This window comes from Tachyglossus aculeatus, chromosome 4, assembly GCF_015852505.1.
Source record: "Tachyglossus aculeatus isolate mTacAcu1 chromosome 4, mTacAcu1.pri, whole genome shotgun sequence".
Lineage (NCBI taxonomy): Eukaryota > Metazoa > Chordata > Mammalia > Monotremata > Tachyglossidae > Tachyglossus > Tachyglossus aculeatus.
In genome coordinates this window covers 57,299,931-57,325,414 of record NC_052069.1, presented here as the reverse complement: position 1 = coordinate 57,325,414, position 25,484 = coordinate 57,299,931, and the positions used below count along the sequence as shown (strand labels likewise).

General features: G+C 38.1%; 1 protein-coding gene across 1 annotated transcript in view; it reads left to right on the top strand.

The window, feature by feature from the left end:
* COL11A1 (collagen type XI alpha 1 chain) overlaps positions 1 to 25,484 on the top strand; it is a 287,116-nt gene that overhangs the window by 142,805 nt on the left and 118,827 nt on the right. Inside the window, exons 31-37 of the mRNA XM_038745119.1 lie at positions 3,114 to 3,167; positions 7,417 to 7,470; positions 9,667 to 9,711; positions 9,832 to 9,885; positions 10,002 to 10,046; positions 14,517 to 14,570; positions 19,255 to 19,308. Coding sequence (XP_038601047.1) covers positions 3,114 to 3,167; positions 7,417 to 7,470; positions 9,667 to 9,711; positions 9,832 to 9,885; positions 10,002 to 10,046; positions 14,517 to 14,570; positions 19,255 to 19,308 — 360 coding nt within the window. The remainder of the gene's footprint in view (positions 1 to 3,113; positions 3,168 to 7,416; positions 7,471 to 9,666; positions 9,712 to 9,831; positions 9,886 to 10,001; positions 10,047 to 14,516; positions 14,571 to 19,254; positions 19,309 to 25,484) is intronic.

Here is a 25,484-nt window from a genome sequence, read left to right as displayed (position 1 = left end):
TAAAATGTTAAAGGCAACTCGTTTCCATGGCCTTACATTTGTCACTAGTTTAACTTTGCTAACACAACCTAATGGCTGTGATACAAAATTTCTGAACCAACTCTTCACAAAAAAACAAAATGGTAGTTCTTATATAGAAAATACATGTAGCGGGTTCCTCTCTCAACAGAATGTTAGGTCAATTTTCAAGAAGATTTCAATTTCCGTTAGGGCACTTTTAAAGCCTTACAGTATCAGTGTACATAATATTGTATGCTCTTAAAATCACATTTTATTCCTTTTCATGAAATTGAAAGTGGCTTTTTGCTTTGAATAAGACCCAGCACCTTTAGATGAATATATAAACAACCATCTGTGGGCATGAAAACTGTGCCACACAAAGTCAAGCCACCTTTGGAAATCTTTGCTCCCATAGTTCAGCTTAACTCAGTGTCACTGCACGTCAGTTCCAATATTTCAAATTGAGATATTCTAAGCCTTACCTCATGAAAGTCGTGCCTGAATTAATATTCTTCCAAATGCTGATAATTACTCTTGTAAGCTAGCCAGCTTATGGCAAATTAAAACACTGTTTTTTATAAAAAATGAATCAGCATGGGCTAGTGGATAAAGTATGGGCTTGAGTGTCAGATGACCCGGGCTCTAATCTCCGCCACATGTCTGATCTATGATGAGAATGGCATTTAAGCGCTTACTATGTGCAAAGCACTGTTACAAACACTGGGGAGGTTACAAGGTGATCAGGTTGTCCCACGGGGAGCTCACAGTCTTAATCCCCATTTTCCAGATGAGGTAACTGAGGCACAGGGAAGTTAAGTGACTTGCCCAAAGTCACACAGCTGACAGTTGGCCGAGCGGGGATTTGAAACCATGACTTCTGACTCCAAAGCCCTGTGCTCTTTCCACTGAGCCACGCTGCTTCTCTATGATCGTGGGCAAGTCACTTAACTTCGCTGGACCTCAATTACCTCACCTGTAAAATGAGGATTAATTAATATATGAGCCCCAGAGGGGCATGGACTGTTTCTCACCTGATTAGCTTGTATCTTACCCCAGGATGTAGTGCTGTATGCAGAGCAGCGTACTAAACTCTTGGGATAGTTCAAGATATTAGAGTTGGTAGACACGTTCCCTGCCCACAACGAGCCTACCTTCTAGAGGATCACTGTATTAAGCAGTGGGGAAAAATACACAGATGGAAATTAAACAGGTATTTCATCTCCTTTTTACAGTTAAGGAACCTGAGACACAGAGAAGTTCATGGTCACCCAAGGTCACACATTAGGGAAGCGGTAGAGCTGGAAATAGGTCCTTTAATTGCGAGGCCCACTCACTTTCTGCTAGACCACACTGCTGCTTTAAGGGGATTAATTCCCTTTCAGTAATTAAATAGCTGCTCTCCTTTCAGGTATTCAGTATTATTAAGCCATGTTAAGGCAGAAATAACATTTTGATGTTAGAAGTAGAGTCAAGCATTATGTCGCTTAATGTTATGGGCAGGAAACACGTCTGCTAATTCCGTTGTATCGTTCTCTCCTAAGCATTTAGTATAATGTTCTGCACATAGTAAACTCTCAACAAATACCGGGGATTGATTCAGTATGGCATAATTCCTAGCACTGTGATGGTGTTGGTAAATTTCTGCATCAATGGCAACATAGTGATTAGAGTGCTTAACATTCCTAAGAATTGCTGCACTCAGCTCTGGGATCCATTATATCATGTATCAAAGATAGCATGTGTCTGAAATAAGGGAATAGTCTTACTTTCCTTTATTAGTTTTAAAACACTCTACTATAGGGTTACTTTAAAAATTGAGACCATCCGCAGTCTATAAATAAAATTTGCAACCATTGTAAATACTGTGTAGTGGACATGCTGAAATTTCCCTGATTCCGCAGGATTTAGATAAATGATAGGCAACTCAGAGATTTCATTTCAATTCACTACCCTACTTAACCTAATCTTCATTCTTCAGTCTTTTAGTACAAGTATTGATGGAGCATAGAAATAATTGTGTAAAACCAACAAGTAGAGGAAAACAAATTTGGGAGCTTTAGTAGTGTAATGTCTTAAATCATTTGTACTTTTGTGGTTGAATTTCAAATATTAAATGTATTTTCTTGTTAAAATAGGAAAACCTAAAGGTGTCACTTTACATATAAAACAATAACAGCCTTGCTCCTTCATCCTTAGAGACTCTTCTTCCCTCCTCCCCAGAAGTTCTTGCTATGTGTCTATCAATCCCAAATGTTGCCAGTGAGCCCCAGTTTCTATTTCACAATTCAGAGACCTCTATAGATTCCTAGTCAGAAGAGGTTTCTTGTGTTTCAGAGGACTGGTAAGGGCTAAATAAAGTTCCTTTAATGCAGTGGAAAAATCTCACTTGCAAATGCATTAGGAAGTGGGAAATGACAAAGGTACTGTATAGTTTTTTTTTAATATATATACTACTGCTATGTGGTGTGGAAAAAAAAGCACCTTCATTTTAGTCTCTAATGCAGTGGTGAGTTCAGTATATGAATATAGATGAATGGACCATCATTCTAAATTTTACTTGAATTATCATTTATAGGGTGGCTGTTGAAATATGGACCCCTAGTAGGGATCTCAGACATCCACCTGTTGGGGAAACATTCATTCATTCAATCTTATTTATTGAGCACTTACTTTGTGCAATGCACTGTACTAAGTGCTTGGAAAGTAAAATTTGGCAACAGATACAGACAATCCCTACCCAACAGGCTCATAGTCTGTGTATAGGGAGATTTCTAAAATCTATAGTTTCACTCAGGAGATGCCAGGATAGTCTCATTCTCCACAGCTCTCATTTTCTTACCATGGGAAGGGAGGTCTGTTCTAATGGATTGCCACATGGACTTTTTTTTCACCCTCATGGGAAGGCAGACCCCGAATAGAAGAGATTTCCAGCAAGGAAGAAATATTCTCACTAAAATATTTTTATTCTACTTAGAGGGAAAAGGAGAGTGAAAAAGAATTCTGAAAATTGATACTTTAATGATATAACTTTGTGGCCATTTGATAATCAAAATGAGCATGGATATTCTTTAAACCTAAAATGAAATGTTTGTGTTTTTATTTTTGGATTATAGGGAAAACTTGGTGTTCCAGGGTTACCTGGGTATCCAGGAAGACAAGGTCCGAAGGTAAATCATACTTTTTAAGGAATAATTTATATCTGCTGTAGATATAAAGGTATAATGACTCTATGACAGCATGTTTATTATTCTGCCACCATTTTCTTTGAGGAAAATTCAATTTTTTTCTCTTCTTGCCATTATTATGTCCTTACTATTATGAATAATTCATTTCAAGAATAGTCTGTGATGTTCAAATCCTATTTAAGCACTAACCTTACCTGGAACAATTTAAGTATTATTTTTTTTAGAATAATTCTTATTTGATTATAACCAAGGACTTAGATCCATGTATATAGTGAACATAGTAATGAACATAGTTTAATTGGCAAAAATGAAGAAAAATGCCTTAACTTTTTCTAACTACAAAGGAACGATGGTCCTGAGCTGGCCCTGAATAGCTAATAATAATAACAATAATAATAATAATGGCATTTGTTAAGTGCTTACTATATGTCAGGTACTGTACTAAGCACTGGGGTGGATTAAATCATATTGAGTTGGGTACAGTTCCTCTCCCACAAGAGGCTCGCAGTCTTAATCTCCATTTTACAGATGAGGCACAGAGAAGTTAAGTGACTTACCCAAGGTCACGCAGCAGAAAAATGGCAGAGCTGGGATTAGAATCCAGATCCGTCTGACTTTCAGGCCTGTGCTCTATCCACTAGGTCATGCTGCTTCTCAGCTATCCCAATATATATTTTCTCCAAGATCAATCAATCAATCAATGGTATTTATTGAGCACTACCTGTTTGCAGAGCACTGTACTAATCAATAGTACAGTAGTATATTAGTGCAATACAAGAGAGTTGGAAAGCACATTCCCTGCCTATAAGGTAGAAACAGACATTAATATAAATAAATAATTTATGGATACCTAGTATTATGAGGCTGAGGATGGGGTGACTATCTATCAAGTGCTTAAAGGATCAGATCCAAGTACATCCAGCCATCAAAGGTGTTTTGGATTTTGTCATGTCATTTGTTTCTTTTGATTTTAATGAAAATTACCTGTCATGAGTATTGTGAGATTAGGAACATTTAATATCTGTAAAACACTTTGAGCTCTTCAAGAGTATACCTGTCACTAAATTTAGTCTCAAGATATGTTACTGTCTGCAATTTTCAGTGATTCCCATGGAAAGTCTCTGGCTCTGTCTTGAACTTTCCAGATGCTCCTTCTTTGAAGTGCTTGGACCTCTCTTTCTCACCGGCTCATAGTCAGCTTCCTTCAAATGTCTTCAAAGCTGTATTCTGGCACCCTTCCTCTCCCACCCCCAATGGAAGGCACACCCTTCCAGACTGCCTCAGTTCGGCTTTCAACTCCACTGGCCAGTTCTGTTTACAAACTTTTATTTAAGTGAACTCTCTGAACAGTATCCTCTCTGTATTTAACTGAAAAGACAGTATTCATAAGAAACATCACCTTGGGAAGTTAAAATCTCTTTGCCACTGTCATTTAAACTCCCAAGTGTGAGTTCTTATTTTGCTCTCCTCTGGACACTTATTTTTTCATGCTTCCATGACTTTTTTATGAATGAAAAAGATGTTCACTTCAAGTAAAGCCTCATAATCTCTTTTAGATGGATGTCATATCAAAAGAGAGAATAGTTCAGGAGTTTGCTTTAGTATTTCAGGAATTTGAGCATGGTGAATAGCTTACTGTCAATTCTGATGGGCCATGTAATGAAACTGGAGTTGATATAATAATAATAATAATGACAGCATTTGTTAAGCACTTACTATGAGCAAAGCAGTGTTCTAAGTGCCAGGGAGGTTACAAGGTGATCAGGTTGTCCCACAGGAGGCTCACAGTCTTCAGTCCCATTTAACAGATGAGAGAACTGAGGCCCAGAGAAGTTAAGTGACTCACCCAAAGTCACACAGCTGACAGTTGGCAGAGTTGGAATTCATATCCACGACCTCTGACTCCAAAGTAGGTGCTCTTTCCACTGAGCCATGCTGCTTCTCTAGTAAGAATGTCAGCCAGCACTATGCCTCATAATCTAATTGCTATTTTACAATGATACACTACGAAGTAGTTTTCTGTACACACAAATTATGCTGTGAGCCCACTGTTGGGTAGGGACCGTCTCTATATGTTGCCAACTTGTACTTCCCAAGCGCTTAGTACAGTGCTCCGCACACAGTAAGCGTTCAATAAATACGATTGAATGAATGAATGTTGCCAACTGGGCCACTACAAAGGGTTTTGGTTGACTAGTAAAAGGTACCCCACATGGTAATCAGGAGTCTGGATCATGCTACTCTGTGTCCCATACCTTCCACAGCAATGATTTCTGGGGAAATGGGAGTTGGGAGGGGTTTGCAGGGTCCCCTTCCCCAGTGCTTGTAATAATTATAATGATGGCATTTGTTAAGCATTTACTATTTGCCAAGCACCATTCTAAGCGCTGAGGGAGGATACAAGGTAGTCACGTTGTCCCACGTGGGGCTCACAGTCTTAATCCCCATTTTACAGATGAGGTAACTGAGGCACAGAGAAGTCAAGTGACTTGCCCAAAGTCACACAGCTGACAAGTGGTGGAGCTGGGATTAGAACCCATGACCTCTGACTCCCAAGCCCGGGCTCTTTCCACTGAGCCAAGCTGCTTCTCATGGATCCTGCTGTTTGCCTATCACTCAGCACTTGGGCTCTCTAGAAGGGTCAATTCAGGAATTTTTCCTGAGTGAATCGTTGGTGTTCTAGAAGTCAACATGGGGATCCCAAGCTGGCTGGTGCATTGTTAGGGAATGTCCTTTTGAGACTCCGTTAGATTAGTAGGGTCCTGTAATTGTGCTTATCCCTACTCATTTTTTTACCTTCAATGGAGGGAAGTAAAATGGAGCAGCAAGAAAGCATCTTAGCCAAATACTACTCCACCTTGTAAACACACAGCCCTACTGTTAACATTGATTAATCAATCAATCAATTGATGATATTTATTGAGAGTTTACTGTGTGCACAGCACTGTAGTAAACATTTGGGGAAGTACAATATACATCAAGAGTTCGCAAGTGCTATCCTTGCCCCTAAGGAGAATGCAATCTAAATTATGACAAAAAATGCGAGGAAAATTCATATAAGATTCAGAACCTATTTGGTGAGAAAGAGATGTATCTTTGGAATTAGGTTTGCCACTTTACAGAAGTCCTAATGACTATCTGCAAAGCCTTCCAGCTAATGGCAAAGTAACTAGTATCTTGCCAAGTGACTTACATAGAAGATGTATTTCTATTGGCAAAATGTTAGGCAAAGCCACCAAACCCCAACACTATCTGTTAGGTTCAGGTTCTTTTTGAATTTTTATTATTCTAGGAATTCAGTATGAATTCTAGGGCAGGATAGAGCAAGGTGAGTATCATATAACATTATTATTTACCTTGGTTATACAAATAGGACTAGAAAATACTCCAGAATATTAGCACAGTAAGCCTAACAACTTCACCGGAAGATATTTATTTGAAAAGTTTAAAAATGGCAAAAGTGCACATCAGAAAGTGACATTGATTATGATAGGAATTCCTAGCTATATGCACATGTACATCACTGCTTTTTCTAGAAAGAACATGGAAGGTTTGACAGATTTACCACACTGTAATATAAAAAGTGGCCAATTTTCCTTATATTTCATTAAAAAAAAACACAAAAAAATACTAACATCTATTTTGTACGTTGATGTTCTAATGCACTCAGGATTTAAAGTGTTAAGGTAAGTTCACCTATAGCTATCTTAATCAAGATGCATGGCTTTCAATGTAAGGTTTTATTGTCTGATTTTAATTATAATCTAAATTTTCGGATTGATTTGGGCAGTGCAAGTTGAGGTACATTTTCAAGTACCTCGCCAGCTAAGATGAACCAAAAAAAGAATAAAAAGCACGATTTAATCTAAAATATCTTTAGTGTAAAATGTTGGTGCATTCCGGGCTCCAATATGGAAGTCCATCCCAGCTGAAAAGAACTGAAACCTTTCTGCTTGGTTGCACGTTGTGGGGAAGTTCGACTTTTCATGCTCTTCCCACACAGCCAACTCCGCTCAATGCTGCAACTCTCAGGGGGAAGGCTGGAAACTTCAGATTCAGATGCATTCGACTGTTCTAGCCAAGCACCTGAGCTGTGCCATGGGGAGCATGTGGTTAATCTGCAGGGCAAGAAAGCTGCACCCAGTTAATCAGGAGTGTTCTGAAATTTTCATTGTGTTTATATCCATGATCTTATGAGTCTATCATTTAAAAAAGTGCATTTCTTTTGTAGGGTTCCACTGGATTCCCTGGATTCCCTGGTGCCAATGGAGAGAAAGGAGCAAGGGTAGGTTATATTCTGTCAGTCACTCTGAACAATCTATTTAACTTCACTGGGGTGGTGGTCAAAACGCATTTCTGTGGAGAATTCTGGCCCTGGAATCTTTATTTTTGTATTTTTGAAAGTGTAAGTTGTAGTAAACAGGGTGCCTATTTTCAAGTAGAAATACAAACTCCAATTTTGTTGCTTTGTTTATTGAAGTAGATTGAGAGCAACTATTATGATGAGTCTGAAGACACTGTTCCAGTGAGGCATAGGTGACGAGGATAACTGCTCCCCCATCTCTCAATTGGATGTGGCTGATCATACAGGAAGGAGGTTGATGTTTTCAGAACTAAAAGGCTCCTTGGAATCTTAGTCAGTGATAGCTCAATGTATCATCCAGTCAGACGGAAGCAAAGCGTACCATCGCAGAGCCTACCCATCCATTTTAGTTAGCCCACAGTGCAGATTAGCTCATTTAAATAAAACAACTAAGAGAGCTAGGCTACTCTGTGTTGGCTGTGTTCTTATTTTTAGGTTTGCTTTAGTGTGGCTGAGGGTAACTTGTTTTCACCAACCAAATGAAGTAAAATGTAGTCTAGTGCCTTCTCAATCTTTTAAACAACAAAATATTTTTTAAAATGTATTGACCCAGGATTGTCAGAAATTTTACATGCATTTGAAGCTTTAATGACTGCAAGGGTATGAACCATAGTTAGATACTAACAGGGTAAAAAAATGAATTTCTTGAATGGATGGCATCATGCTGCTGCAGACACATATTTTGTCCAACGGAGAAATCCTGGTGGTCCTGTGGGATCAGTGTTCATAGAGTAAATTTTGGCTGGTATTAGGCTAATGAATGAATTATGGTATTTGTTAAGCACTTACTATGTGCCAAGCACTGTACTAAACACTGAGATAGAACAAGATAATCTGATTACACACAGTCCCTGTCCCATAGTCTAAGACAGAGAACAGGTATTGAATCCCCATTTTACAGATGAGGACATAGGCATAGAGAAGTTTAGTAACCTGCTCATTAAGTCACATAGCGGGCAGTCAATGGAGCCGGGATGAGAACCCAGGTCCTTTGACTTCCAGGACTGTGGTCTTTCCACCAGGCCCTGTTAGCCTGTCTATGTTGACACTGTGTGTGAACAGCATTTTTCTTGTGGAAGCAGAAAGTTAATCTGTCCTCATTGTCTTAGTTCATTGTTTGGCACATAGTAAGCGCTTAACAAATAACATTATCATCATTTCTCTGGTTCTGCAATTCACTGCCCAGCCATTTCTAGACTAAGTGGAAATTGGAGGTAGGGAAAGGGATTAAATGGATATTTAAATTATCCCTTTCATTGGTTTTATAGCTTGCTTTGAAAGGACATATGAAAAGGTTCATTTACATTGAATGTTTCTACTGTAGCCCTTGCCACTACAGTGGGTCCATATGCCTCTGCCATTGAAACAGCTGTAGCTGGTTAGCTGTCTGACAGCTCCTCCTTAAAATTTTCGCCCTTCTGTTGGCATATTTTAAGAAAATTTGGCCCTTGGGTAAGCTATACCGTACATTTTGTACTCTATATAAGGCTTCGTTGGGCCCAGGCCAGGCCTGGAGTAGGGAAGAGCAGAGCTTCTAATTCAGCCTGTGAAAAGGCTTGCTCCAGAAACAGGCTATAGAGATTTCATTATTCTTAAGGCAAAACTCCTTGAAAAAGTAGAATGGGTTTGGAGGGAGAGCATTCCTTTCCTACCACATATTTGAATAGTTTTGATTTTAAAATAGTCATTCTCTAGTTTCCTTTTTTCTCCCTGGTCGCCAGTAAGAACTGATACCTTCACAATTTCCTGTGGGTGGATGTAGAGTAAGTGGCATATGGTAAATCAGTCATATTTTTGAGCACTTATTGTGTGCAATAAGCCCTTGAGGAAGTACAATATAACAGAGTAGGTGGACACATTCCCTTGTGTGCTAATGCACATTAATAAATGTATATTCATTATACATTCTGCTTGAAGAGGTCCTTACACTCCTAGGGAATTTAATATGATGGCCATTTTCAGAAGGGGTGTTTTTATCTGGATTAAAATGCAAAACACATAATTCAAAATAAAATGGCAGTTTGATCCTGAGGGAGTTGCCCAATGTCTCCTTCAGCCTTAGATCTGTATTTCAGTGTACCATACCGAAGCTGAGACTGTTTGAACTTGCCTTGGCAGGGAGTAGCTGGAAAACCGGGCCCCAGAGGACAACGTGGTCCCACGGTGTGTATCTTGATTTCAATGCTCTGATTCACATCTCCCGTTTGAGCTTAGTCAAGTAGGCTCTGTTCCAGCAGAGAGTCCTGGCACCAAACCAGTCTCATCTCTTTCCCCTCTCCGCAGGGCCCTCGAGGTTCTAGAGGTGCAAGAGGCCCGACAGGGAAACCAGGTCCAAAGGTAAATGTCAAACTCATCATAGGACTCTGAATTCAGCCGGTAGCTATTTCTCTGAAACAAACCATCACATTATAGTAAATGCTTCTTCTCCCTTTTCCTCTCTCTCCTACCTCTAGGGTACATCAGGCAGTGATGGCCCCCCTGGCCCACCTGGTGAAAGAGTAAGTCAGATATAACTATATTCCTCTTCTTCTGTGTTGACGTAGATCATTTCATTGCTCGGTGACTATAGGTCATGGAATGTGATTTTGCATACTTGTAAGGACACACTAATGAGGAGATGCCAAGCCACAGAGAAAAGATTCCTTGTTCCTTACTAACGTGAAAGAATGACAGTATTAATGTTGTGTTCACAGACCACTCTTCGATTTTTTAAAATGAGAGAAGCTACTAACACGACTTGCATAGGCCTTGACTCCAGGTCTCAAGCCAAACATTTTTAAAGTTTGTGAAAGTTCACCATGCCCTGTCTTCAGAGCCCACTTTTTCTCATTTTGGCATGTTTCCACACATGAAGAAAGGCATGAGTAGTATGCTGGGAAAACAGAATCTACCATTAGCCATTAAGTTCCAATCAATATACATTCAAATCAAGATAAAGCATCCATTCCAGTAAATAGAAAAACTATTTAGAAAATTGATTTTCAATTGAAATACAATGGAGCTAACTACAGATGAATGAGTGTGCCCTTTGCCTGGTTTATTTTGAGAAATACAGCTTTCGTGTGGGCCAATTTCTTCTCAGTCCTCCCACTCCTGCCCTAATTTAAACCAATTTGCATGTTAAAACAGAGTTATATAGTCTGCAGAAACTTCAATTATTTGTTTTTCTTTAAATGTGATGACATGGCAAAAACTGGACTGACGATGTAAGAATACGTAATGCAAATGGATTCATTTTTGATTTCTCAAACTCCTAGTACATTTATTTTCTGGAGTCTCATCTTATCACTGATAGCTTATTTTAATTTGCTTTCATAATCATAAATTTAGTGGATTTATTGTGACGTATAAAGCCAAGAAAGAACAGAATTTCTCTATTTGCCTGGAGAATGAGGAGCAAGCCAAAAAGGAATAGAATTTAATGCATGTGCTGAGAAATAGCCACAGACAAACAGAAGACTCAAAGGAGATGCTTTAGAATTCATACAGTTGCATATTCATCCAGGAAGAATAAACGGTGGTCATTTAATCCTTACTGCATTCCCTGCCCATTTGAAATTTTCTCATGTCTCCTGGAATAGACAAATTTATAGTAAACATTTTCTTAGTCCTTAACTGGAATGTTTATCATATTTGCCCAAATAGTAGAAGATAAAAACAGCTTGGAATCTGAAATGATCAAAAGCCAAATTTATTGGAAAAATTACTGAATTTTCTCTTCCAAACTAATGAATACATCAGTATAGAATCCAGGCAGATCCATTTGATAATTTTTATTTAGGATTTTCTCTATGGGCTCTTTTATCTTACCATAATTTCTGCAAAATTAGTTTTATATTGGTAAAACTCCAAAGCAGATGGAGTAATTGTGAAGCTAATGTGGATTTTGCAAATGTACTTCATTTTGTCACCAGAAACAGATTGAGTGTAAAAAGAAGAACTATAAAACACTAGAAAGTTTTGCTAGAGGGCATTCATTAGGTAGAATGTGGTAACCAAATGAAAGTTGACGGTTAGCCATTAGAGTTTTTAACATGTCAGTTCTGTTTACATTTTGTTTATCTGGACATTATGAATCTTTCAAAAATCTAATTCTAGAGTTCACACTTTTAATGTTATGTCCTGGTCTTGAATATGCCTGCCTCATAATCCAGAAGTCCCGTACTGGAAACTGGAAAACCATATTGTAAATGAGAAAAACAGAAGCATTCGTTTTTGGTTATAGAATGATTTTGGCCTGATGATCAAAGTTAAGGAAGGATTTTATAAACAAGAAAGTGCCAGTAGCAATGAGGTTCTGTGACTGGCATTTTCAGCTTTCCGTATACTGGAACAATTTACCTCATGTGCTTTATATGGGGGAATGATCCAATTTTTATTTGTTCCTAATGTTGCATTATTTTTGCCAGAAGCTTTGCAGTGTAAGGAATGTAGATGACCTCGTATTACTGATAGTGATAATATCCACATAAGACAGAGTTGGACAAGGTGTTCTGCTGGGTTCAAACTCTGCGGATGACGACCACTTTAAAGAAATACTATGTGTAGCATTATTTCCGGGTTGGAAAACTCTTCTGAGTCCTGAGATAGACAACCTCTTCTTGGAAATTTCAAGCATGTACTCACGATTAAATATTTTTAATCTCATTTAGAGTTAGATAATTTACAAGGATTTATTGATCCTATAGACATTATAACAATGTGCAACCTCTGTGTCTTCACATGTTAAAGAACAGTCAGATCTTCACTCTCAAGAACTTGTACCCTTACAAGAGGTACAATTTTTAATCATGATGTAAATTAATCTGTGTTTTTTAAGTGTTTTTTTCCCTTCCTGGAGAGGTTTTAGCCAAAACTTTAAACATCTTCCAAACATTCATTCGATATTCAGTTATTGGTTCCCATAATACACACACACGCAATTAGTTTCTTGAATAACTTTTAGCCTAGCTCCATAAAGACATGATTCTGTGGTCCTCACTTTTTAGCATTCCTTTGAATTTAAACTCAGAAAATTTTAGCACATCAGATACATTTCTCCTACCTGAGACTGACCTCAGTGTACTGTGAAATAATGCCACTGATGATGCATATTCAGTTTTCTTGATTTTTGAAAATTAACTGAGTTCAGTTACATGATATATAAAAGTTGTGAGACTACAAGAGGAAATATATGTCTCCTGAATTTTAGCTTCTAGTATCAAGTATTTGGGCACATTTGAAAGCTGCTTTTACACTTTTCCCATCACTGGAGTGCCAGTAAATAAATTATTCCTGAAATGAAAAAGAGTAAAGCATCCAGATGTAATGGCATTCCTGCAGAAATCTACAAGCAAGGAAAGGAGGGATCCAATCATTAGACATCAGCTTGTGGAAATACCGCAGTACATCAGAGATGACACTATAATCATCTTCAAAAGGGAATATTAGAGAGCTGATTATGGAAGTTGGCAGAGCCTCTCACTGCTTCATATTGCTTCATAGGCTCCTGAAGAAGAATAATACCATTATGAATCACAATATGACCAAAGACAAAAATGCAGTCCCCCAGATATGATCTTTTAGCCACCTTACAAAACAAGTTATGACATGAATAGACCTAAGCTTTTGCAGCTATAAAGTAAATTGGTTTGGCTAGAGATGTTGTAATGGCATTAGTGCTTATTGTGTGCAGAGCACTGTACTAAGCACAGGAAAAGATGACACAACTGGGAATTAGATATGGTCCCAGTCTTTAGAGAGAAATTCCACCAGCTCTTTTAAGTTATTCCACAGTGGTTCAGTTGGTTGAGGCTGAGTTGAAAGTATTCTCTCCAAAGCTTTCCCTAGCTTATCAGAATAGACCATGACGAGTGACTCAACAGCGTAAGACAAGCCAAATGTTCTAGGGCCAAGCCTGTTCTACCTATTCCCTGCCTCCACACTTGAGGATGCAACAGGAACCTGGAATCTGAAATCAGAAAATACTTTCAATCCCTCAGAAAAGCATGGTCAAAATCTCTGAGACATTCACCAGGACTATGTTTTTGCGGCATACCCCCAAGAAGACACATAAATGATTATAAACTGATTCACAACGCTAACATGACACAAATGATTTATATCTCTCTATCTATCTACATATAGATAGATAAATAGATCTCTCTCTCTATCTATATCTATATATACATATATATAGATAGCTAGATAGATAGATAGATAGATAAGAATTAGAAAGCGAAACTGATCAGGCCAGCATTGCTTTTGGAAGATAGACCCAATGTAATGACAATCCCAAGCACTTAGAGCAGTGCTCTGCACACAGTAAGCACTCAATAAATGTGATTGATCGAATGAGCATCAGTCTTCCTTGAGGAAAAGATTTGCCAAGATGGGGATATCAAGAGTCAGGCAGACAAGCACAGACACATACACATACATCATTAAAAAAAGCTTGGAACTGTATAGACATATTCATTACTAAAGCAAAGAAATAGCTCAAAATGCACACCTGAGTGGAAGAGAATTTCAGTCATGCATTGATTGTTCTTTATGTCCATGTCTGCATGCATGGATAGGCTCTCACCATAGGTTAAGAAGACAGCAGCAACACACAGCAGTTAGGAGCAATGAAGAGGCCCAATGAAAAATCCATGTGGCTTTTTAGATTAGCCCAGATAATCTCATTATGTTCCCCTGACTCAGTTACTACAGGCCTTCCATTTGGTATTAATGCCATCTTAGAAATACACAACCATTGGGAACACTAGGGAAATTCAGTCATGTACTTGTTTTCCCCATTACATCTTATACATATTAGATTTGAAAAATATTTTGCCAATAGGCTATGCTTTGGAATTAGAGCAATTTGTAGATAACAACATGTGCATTGTACAGCTGGTTTCGACTCATTTGTAACTGTGACCCATTCATTCCTTCTACATCCAAACCAGGAAATAATAATACCATTTTGCTTTTCTACATTTCAGGGACCCCAAGGACCTCAGGGTCCTGTTGGATTTCCTGGACCAAAGGGCCCACCTGTAAGTATCATGTGTTTGTTGTTACTTGATATTACATTTTTAAAAATAATTAATAACAATAATTATGCTATTTGTTAAGTACTTATTGTGTGTCAAGCACTGTTCTAAGATCTGTAATAGATACAAGTTTATCACATTGGAAACAGTCCCTGTCCTACATAAGACTCTAAGACTAATTTGGATGGACAGCAGGTATTGAATCCCCACTTTTACCATTGAAGAACTGGAGGCACAGAGAAGTTCAGTGACTTGCCCAAGATCACACAGTAATCAAGTGATAAAGCCAGTATTAGAGCCCAGTTTCTTTGAATTTCAGGCCCATGCTCTTTCTGTTGGGCAGTACTGCCTCTTTTATAGTAGAACTTGTAATGGTAGTAACTACTAACTTTAAAGCCCAGATAAAAAGTCAGTCACAAATCAAATTTACAAATTAAAAGCTAGCCAAGGAGCAAAATAGAATAGTAAGGTTGTTAAAATTTGGCTAAAATTAGAAGAACCAAAATTACAAAAATGTCTAAATGTTTAAAGTGTCTGTTTCATTTGTAATTCGCTTTTCAGAGTTTGTGTATTAGGTGGTAGATTACACCAAAGAGAAAAAGACCCAAATATGATTCCCTCAACTCTATGTTGTAGGCTCCTGGGGGACTATTCTCATTCAGTTGGATGGCAAGTTAATGTAAATCTTTACATTACATTAATGTAAATCCTTACATACCCAGGGGAGCTTTAAGGTGAACAAGTGGCATGTGGCTCAAAGATGTTCCTACTTTTGCATCACTGTTTCCTTAGGAATGTGGTGTTTGATTCTGATGGTTAGATACGACCCATGCAAATTACTGTCCAGAAACCTAAATTTCCACAAATTCATCTGTAAGACTCACTGAGAAGTGCCCAGAGACACAGCACAGAAAAGGAAGGTTCCGTGACACAAACAAACATATATTTAAATTGAAAATTGCACAGAAATACACTGGCAGAAACAATTGTTCACAGATACCGAGATAGTGTGCTTTCATGGAAAGAGTTTGGGGCTGGACATGAGACTTTGGTTCTAGTCCCAACTTTGCCATTGGTCTGCTGTGTGACCTTGTGCAAGTAACAACCTCTCTATGTCTCCGTTTGTAAACTGTAAAATCAGGATACCAATACATGCCTATTGCCAACTTTACAAGGACAGGGGGAAGATAAAATGAGATAACTGATGGAAAAGTGCCTTGGAAAAACAAAGGTGCTATACAAATTTAAGGATTATAGATTTACAGTCATGGACGCACAAAGGCATGCACCAAACTAAGAGTCTTACAAAGGACCCTACGATGCTAATCAATACCAATAACTATTCAGCAGTGTGCAATAATATCTCATTGTTGCTGCTATCATTATCACCTGTTGTACTATTATATTCTGTGATAGTTGAAATTCAAATTCTCATTGAGTCTCCCAGTTGCCTGATGCTAGTAGACAAGCCCCTTGATGGTTTAAGTCCTATGGATAATTTCTGACATTTGTCTAAAATCCCAGCAACCCAAAGACAATTAATTTGTCCTCTTGGAAGCTGTTAAAATGTCAAAGCTATTTTCCAGGACTTTTTGGACTAAGACTGTTTTCCAGAGGGATAGATTTGAACACTTTCTGTTCACGACTTTAGTCAGTGCTCTGCACACAGTAGGTGTTGAATAATGCTGAAGATGATTTCTTGAATGATTAAATGAATTCAGCTGTGTGGTGTTTCTTGTCCTCTGATTGGCTAACCTGAGGTTCGTATCTTAAACAATCCTCTATTTTAAATGGCCTTCTGAAGCCCACTAGTATGAGAAGTGCTGTTGTACTATTGCCATTATTTAGTAACAGCATTTACTGAAAAATCCCACAAGCAAATAATCTCTAAAATCAGTGACACTGAGAAGAGAAAGTGGGTTACTTACTAATCAGCACCCACAAAAGTTAAGGACAAGTAGATAAGGATTTGAAATTTTGCTGAAATACAATATAGCACTATATGCAATGACCAGGATGCAAGGAACTAGAATGTACAGTGTTTTAAATCATAGCTCTCATCGTATGTACTTGAATGGGTAAATACTATATTACATTATCAAAGCTGCACTCCCAGAATTTAGAATCTAGGCTCTCCTCAGTCCCTCTCTGTGCTTTAACCACTCTACTGTGTTGTAGTCCTGTTGCTTTTTTCAAGGAACTAAATGACAGAATTTCACTGTGAATATCCTTATTGCCTTCATTTTCATGATATGTGTTTTAATTTCAATTTTGAACACTAAAAAGCTATAAAAAGCCTTTGGTAGAAATAGAAAAGGCAAGGGAGAAAAATTGTGAATTTGAATTGATTCCTAATCAACCATAAAATCTTGAATGATATCTGGATTGAGTATATGGTGTTAAATATTTTATATTTTCCTTTGCTCATGAAAGAAGACTTCATAGAAATAGGAAACTTTTTGCCAAGATAAAATCTTTTAATAAGAATTCTAGTACTAGGACTTGAGAAAGAGAAGAAAAACAATATAAAAAAGTGAAAGAAAAACCTTGAATTACTGGGGATAGCATATGCACTTAAACATAATTGTACTTGACAGTCCATTATGCTGCTAATAAACACAGACATATACCCCATTACCCCCATTTCTATTGGATCATTTTATTTCAGGTTCTGCTGACCCATCTAGTCAGAGACTATTTTTCATCAATAAAAAATCATATATCATTGTTAAATATATGGTACACAGTTCCCTCAGTATAACACATATTTTATTTTGCTAGATATCTATGCAAGTAGAAAGTGACAATTTTATCAATTCCCAAGATTTGCTTAAATAAGAAAGGTTAGATATTGGTCAATAATTGTCATTGTTAAATCACATTACAGTATGTACTTATGTATACATATTTATTCCATTGTAATTTGTCTCCCTCATTAGAGTTCAAGTCCCCAGTTTGTAGAGAACTTGTTATTTCTTTATTCTGGATATCCAAAGTACCTAGTCGAATACACTGCACTCATTAACTATTTATTGCTATTTTATTTTTCAAAAGACTTCTAAACCCTGCATCACAATATCCATGTAAATAATGTAGAAACAGAGCAGTAATGAGGAAACTGAGGTTATACTGCTATGAGACAATAGAGAAAAGTCTTCAAGAACTGAGGCACAGAAAAACTCATCAGAGACAAGAGACATATCTCCTCTTTGCCTTAATTCCTCTATCTTTTTCTCCTTGCTCCCAGCCTGGTCTGCTGATGACTAGAATCCAAGAAGATCAGAAATTTGTCATTTATGATGTGTCAATTAAGGACACATTACAGTAAAACTAAGCTGGGGAAATTCAGACTAACAGACTGCTAATTTTAGGTCTAGTTTAGGGGATCAGGACTAAAACCAATAAAAGTACGTTCGTATAAGATGGTGACAGAAAGGGGCTTTTTTTCCAGTCACCACTACAATTAGCCATTCTTCAAATTTTTCTTCTAGTAAATGATTGATGTTTTTTAGATGTCCTTCCACCCTAATTTGTATTGTGGAATGCCTCTTTGGTACCAAAATTGACCATAATGCCTGATAGAGAAATAGATGTCTGATAGAAAAATGCAAAAGAAAAAAATGTTTTTTGGGTGAACTATGAAGAACAAGTATGAAAGCAGCAAAAAAATTTAAGTGAAGAATAGTATAGAAAGCGAATTAGTTGTATATTTCTAAATATGGAATCTATGTAGATGTGCTTTCTTTGTTTTTAATGTAGTCTCCTATTTATTCAGAGCTCTGATGGATCACCTCTTTACCTCTCAGGTGTATTACGGAAATGATAGGTATTGACTGAACACTCACTTATGATCGTGATGGTTACCCACAGTAGTTGCACAATTATCTAGATGGGTCGCATCTTGGAAATATGGCCTAATTCTTCCCCAAACCCATATGGATTATTTGTGAATTTATTTTGAATTTCCACTTTACTACTTTTGTATAGTCCTAGCTTACTCCATGAGTGACAAATCTCAGAAGGCAGATCCCTATCTAATTTCCATTACATTTCCTCCAAGAGCTTTAGAGTAATTCCATTGGGCATGGACATTATCTACTTCTGCTTTTGGCTTGTGAATTTAATCACATCATTTACACTCCTTAAGCAAAATGAAAAGAAAAACACTACTCATTTGTGAAATTGCTTCTTTTTTTTGGTCTATATAGCGATTTGTACACCACTAGAGGACACTCTGTCTCTCTGTTACCTTTCCATCTTAATAGACACTCAGTTGACCACAGCTCCAGATGGAAAGGGGAAATAAAGAAAACGGATTGCATATACCTATATTGTGTAAATGATTGATTGAGTAGCAATCCAAAACATTAAAAAAAGTTGACATATTTTCAGAATTTCAAAATAGCATTAAAAAATACAGGTAAGTATATTGTAAACATTTGAACAATTGTATATGTCAATACAAACTTCCAGAGGGTTTGTAAGGCAACATTCCAGGTACATTTTTATGAGTTTGGGTCTCAGGAGAATCAAATATGAAGTGTCAACTTTTACCAAATCAACCAAATCCATAATAAACCTGGACCTAATAATCCAAGGCTAGAAACAGGCTGGCTTCATTTGGAAGAGCAGAGTCCTCCAATAATGAGTCTTCTTTTGATTTAATATTTCACGTCTGCAATTTCAGGGACCACCTGGAAAGGATGGACTTCCTGGACACCCAGGGCAGCGGGGAGAGACTGTAAGTAGCACTGTTCCTTTGCTCTGTGTTTTCTTCTGAGCGCTTGGTCAGATTACAATGAGCTTTTACCTGCACGAGTTTTATCAGGTGGGGAATGAACTGAGGGACTTTTTCCCCACTCAAAGTCTATAAAGTAAGACAAAGTCCATTTTAGGTTATATTAAAATGCTTGTGTGAAGCAGAGTGGCTCAGTGGAAAGAGCACGGGCTTGGGAACCAGAAGTCATGCGTTCTAATCCCGGCTCCGCCACCTGTCAGCTGTGTGACTTTGGGCAAATCACTTAACTTCTCTGGGCCTCAGTTAACTCATCTGTAAAATGGGGATTAAGGTTGTGGGACAACCTGATCGCCTTGTATGCCCCCCCAGCTCTTAGAACAGTGCTTCGCACATAGTATGTGCTTAACAAATGCCATTATTATTATGATTATTATTATTGTATATCATGGTGTTTCAGCCACACTTTAACATGAATGTCAAAGTATTAATGGAAAAAAAACCCTATTACTTTGAACATCAACCTGATATCCTAGAATGTGAGCCCCTTGTTGGGTAGGGACCATCTCTATATGTTGCCGATTTGTACTTCCCAAGTGCTTAGTACAGTGCTCTGCACACAGTAAGTGCTCAATAAATATGATTGAATGAATGAACATTCTTCTTGATTCAGCAGTAGTTGTCTTTACTTATTTATGTTCTGAAGCGCAGCATCTAACTTCAGAACTACTACAATGAATTCAAACAATCAGTGGTATTTATTGAGTGCTTACTATGTGAAAAAAACTCTTCTAATACTTTGGACAAGTACAATACAAGAGAAATAAGCAGAGACATTTATTGCCCATAATGAACTTACAATGTGGTTCCAGCACTGCCAGTGTAAAGGACTGTTAGCATGGAAGGATCGTAGAAGCCTTGAAATCTGAGGTGTCAATAGCTGATGAAGTCTCCAATTCCTCCTCTGTCCTAAAATACCTGGGACAAAGGAGGCTTTATCTCATTTAAAGTGACTTCCAGAGACTGAGAATCCATCATAAATGCAAATACTTGAATACCTGTTTTCAGCAACCTCTGTTCCAAGGGTAAGTCTACCTTGAACAAATGAGTCAGAGAATCTTCTCATAAACTGAAGATTCATCTATCTTTAGGGACACCTTTACTCTGGGGTGCCCTCTTAGGATTTTTTTGTCACTGATAGCTAATAATGATACAAAATAATAATTATTTTTAAAATGATACGCTGTGTGCCAAGCACTGTACTAAGCACTGGGGCAGATTGTATTACCTAATGTGAGCCTCACATTAGGCACACAGTATAATTAGGAGGGAGAACAGGTACTGAACCCCCATTTTATGGATGAGGAAACTGAGGAATCCATAGCAGTCGAAGTCCAAGGCCATTCACTTGGCAAGCAAGCCATAGAACTAGCATTAGAACCAAGATCTGTGCTCTTTCTACTTACTGGGCCATATGGTTTCTCACTGGTGAGGTAGTTTAGATGGGCTGTAGCATTACTTTCACCTAACTTTAAACTAATACTCCAGAGAAATAATGGATCCATTCATTCAGTCAGTCGTATTTATTGAGTGCTTACTATGTGCAGAGCCCTGTACTAAGTGCCTGGGAAGTACAAGTTGGCAACATATAGAGACGGTCCCTACCTAACAGCGGGCTCACAGTCTAGAAGAATAATAATAATGATGGCATTTATTAAGTGCTTACTACGTGCAAAGCACTGTTCCAAGCGCTGGGGAGGTCACAAGGTGATCAGGTTGTCCCACGGGGGGCTCACAGTCTTCATCCCCATTTCACAGATGAGGGAACTGAGGCACAGAGAAGTGACTTGCCCAAAGTCACACAGCTGCGGAGCCGGGATGATATAGCAGAAAAGCTAGAGATTTCAGAATTTTGTCAATGAGTCCTGCTAATGAACTATAGTAAAGTTAACACACTGTACCTTTTTCCTTCGGAAAAGATATGTCAGCCATCACTCAATTTTTACCTTTAATAATAATAATGATGGCATTTATTAAGCGCTTACTATGTGCAAAGCACTGTTCTAATAGCTTGGGAGGTTACAAAATAATCAGGTTGTCCCACGGGGAACTCACATTCTTAATCCCCATTTTACAGATGAGGTGATAGAGACACAGAGAAGTTAAGTGACTTGCCCTAAGTCACACAGCTGACAATTGGCAGAGTCGGGATTTGAACCCATGACCTCTGACTCCAAAGCCTATGCTCTTTCCATTGAGCCATCCAAGGCCAATCCTTGGGTAAAATCAAAATATGAGTATTCCAGGCCAACTTGGAATCATAAAAGCCTGTTTTTATTAGCAGAATCGAATATGGTTTTATCAATCAGTCAATTGTATTTATTGAGCGCTTACTGTGTGCAGAGCACTGTACTAAGTGCTTGGGAAGTACAAGTTGGCAACATATAGAGACAGTCCCTACCCAACAGTGGGCTCACAGTCTAAAAGGGAGATAAAGGAGATAAAGGATTTTATGAGATAAAGGAGCGATTCTATCTGCTTGAGAGTAAGGGAAAGAGATGTTCACCTTCACATTTGCAGAAGAATTCTTTTGTTGTCTTAAAAACATTTACCATTTTCAGTGAAAATTGTGGGGTGCTTCATAGGTAGCAGCTTCCATTTCTGCCATCTCTTAAGCCATGTATAGCATGTACTACCAAGAATTCTTTTTTATAAATAGTATAAATGTTTCTTCAGCTTCTATCTAGGATGCTTGTATTTCAGTAGCTACATCTTAAAGTATGAGTAGTAATCTTGTTGGGCCTGCTATTGACTTCTGAAATGAGAAGATATATTTGAGAGACACTATATTCTCTTTCTACCCCATTGACTGGGACAGTCCAGCTTCATGTGGTTGTCATATCTCTTTGCCTTTCCGCATGCTTTTCTTTTTTCTAGTCTACATGCCTATGTACCATAATCAATCAATCAATCAATCAATTGTATTTACTGAGCACTTACTGTGTGCAGAGCACTGTACTAAGTGCTTGGGAAGTACAAGTTGGCAACATGTAGAGACGGTCCCTACCCAACAGTGGGCTCACAGTCTAGAAGGGGGAGACAGAGAACAAAACAAAACATATTAACAAAATAAAATAAATAGAATAGATGTGCACAAGTAATTGTCAGCTCTTTGACTTTGGGCAAGTCAATTAATTTATCTGTGCCTCGGTTACCTCATCTGCAAAATGGGGATGAAGACTGTGAGCCTCATGTGGGACAATATGATCACCTTGTATCCTCCCCAGTGCTTAGAACAGTGCTTTGCACATAGTAAGTGCTTAACGAACGCCATTATTATTATTAGTTGCCAACTTGTCTATATGTTGGCAAATTTATAGAATGAACTGTTCCACTTTATTCTTTGCTCCGACAACTTGTTTTTAGAAAACAGGAGTAGTCTTGCATGAAAAGCACCTTGGAGCAAATTTCTTCCAGCTTTGAACTGTAGCCATCTCTTATTGCCATGCTTCATGCCAGTAGTTCATATAATTTCCTTTTTTATGATATTTTTTTAAGCACTTACTATGTGCCAGGCACTGGGGTAGGTATGAGATAATCAGGTTGGACAGAGTCACTGTCCCAAATGGGAGTCTCAGTAATAAGTAGGAGGGAGGTGGTATTAATCACCATTTGATAGATGAGGTGCCTGTAACACAGAGCAGTTGTAGTCTTGCTCAAGGTCATATAGCAAGAAAGTGGCAAAGCAGGCTTTAAATCCCAGGTCCTCTGACATTCTGATCCATACTCTTTCCCATTTTCCTTGTGTGTTTATCAGTATGATTAAATTGTTATGATTGTTTGTTCTACCACTTTGAGGACCCAGCAACAATAGCTTTATTTATAAACATCTACGTAAATTGCTAGCATCCCCATCTATAGTACAAATATTTCATAATAATAATAATAATAATAATAATGGCATTTATTAAGCACTTACTATGTGCAGAGCACTGTTCTAAGTGCTGGGGGGATACAAGGTGATCAGGTTGTCCCACATGGGGCTCACAGTCTTCATCCCCATTTTACAGATGAGGTCACTGAGGCTCATAGAAGTGAAGTGACTTGCCAAAGGTCACACAGCAGACATGTGGTAGAGTCGGGATTCGAACCCATGACCTCTGACTCCAAAGCCCAGGCTCTTTCCACTGAGCCACGCTGCAGTGGAAAGATGCACGCTTTATTCATTCATTCATTCATTCAATCATATTTATTGAGCGCTTACTGGGTGCAGAGCACTATACTAAGCACTTGGGAAGTACAAGTTGGTAACATATAGAGACGGTCCCTACCCAACAACAGGCTCACAAGTCTAGGAGGGGGAGACAAACAACAAAACAAAACAAGCAGACAGGTGTCAATACCATCAGAATAAATAGAATTATAGCTATATACACGTCACTAATAAAGTAAATAGAGTAGTAAATACGTACAAGTAAAATAAGTAGAGCAATAAATCTGGAAAAACATATATACAGGTGCTGTGAGGAGGGGAAGGAGGTGTGGAAGGGGGATGGGGAGGAGGAGAGGAAAAGGGGGCTCAGTCTGGGAAGGCCTCTTGGAGGAGGTTCACTAGGAACCCCAAATTGGTGCATCTATTTATTAGATGTATGCTGTCTTCTGTCACTGATCCAAGTAGGGTCCAGGTTTCTAAATTATGGAGTGTAGAGACAGGCTGATCTAAACTAAACCCTTGGCATTGATACAGCAAGTGGGATCCTGATGTACGTAGACTTGAGTCCAACCATAAATTTCTAGATGACCCATGGACAGTGTAGAGCCCCTACACCTACCAGAGCCAGACAAGGAGAGAAGTCGACTGCCCTTTTGGATGAGCAGAAAAAGGTGACATTCCTGTGGGGACTTACTAGAAGGAAAATTCATCAACGACACTGCCACTATGATACCTGCTTTTCAGAATGCAATTTTGGATCAATCAGTCGGTCAGTCGTTGGTATTACTGTGTGCAGAGAACTGTACTAAGCTCTTGGTAGCTTATTGTTGTTAAGGTAGCTGCAACCTACATTGGAATATGTACATTTTCCCCGAGATTATGCCTTTTAAACTCCAGTGTGGATATACCCAGAAATATGCTCTGACCTTGGACTACTCTATGTATAATTTACATTGGCTCCTTATAACCACAGAACTCAGTCAGCACCTAGCTATGGTACTGAATTCAAAAAAAAAAAAAATCCCTAACTGCTATACTTCCTTTTTTTTTCTTTTGGTTTCATGTTCAAACATTGTTATGTTTCTGGATGATTTCTGTCATAAGGGTGCCATTAATAGATTCTGTAGATATTATTAAGCTATTCTACAGCTTTCATTTGAATATTTTTCTGTCTAAAAATGCCTAGAGAAAACATGTATTAAAAATGGATAAATAATACAATCTAATTGGGTGCCAAAATTGGATAGTAATTTTAAAATATGGCATTTATTAAGTTTTATGTGGACTTTCATTCATTCTTTCAATTGTATTTATTGAGCACTTACTGTGTGCAGAGCACTGTACTAAGCGCTTGGGAAGTACAAGTTGGCAACATATAGAGACAGTCCCTACCCAACAGTGGGCTCACAGTCTAGAAGGGGGAGACAGACAACAAAAGAAAACATATTAACAAAATAAAATAAGTAGAATGAATATATACAAGTAAAATAGAGTAATAAATACGTACTTTCTAATTGACTGCCAATATATTCAATCACCCTTTGCCTTTTATGTCTTTTAGACAGCTCTTTTGTTTCATCATTAAAATGTATATTGCCATAAATCGGTTTGTACTTTTTTCTGTTATGGTTTACAAACCTGGTCAGTACCTAAAGCCAAATAGCCACTTTAAGATACATGCAGACCTATTCTGAAAGTTGCGTGTTATCTGAGTGGCCAATACACAACTAGTTCTTCTATCTACCAAACTACATTCCTCTGGATTTAACTTCTTCTTCTGAATTATTCATTCATTCATTCATTCATTCATTCATTCAATCATATTTATTGAGGGCCTACTGTGTGCAGAGCACTGCACTAAGCACTTGGGAAGTACAAGTTGGCAACATATAGAGATGGTCCCTACCCAACAGTGGGCTCACAGTCTAGAAGGGGGAGACAGAGAACAAAACAAAACATATTACCAGAA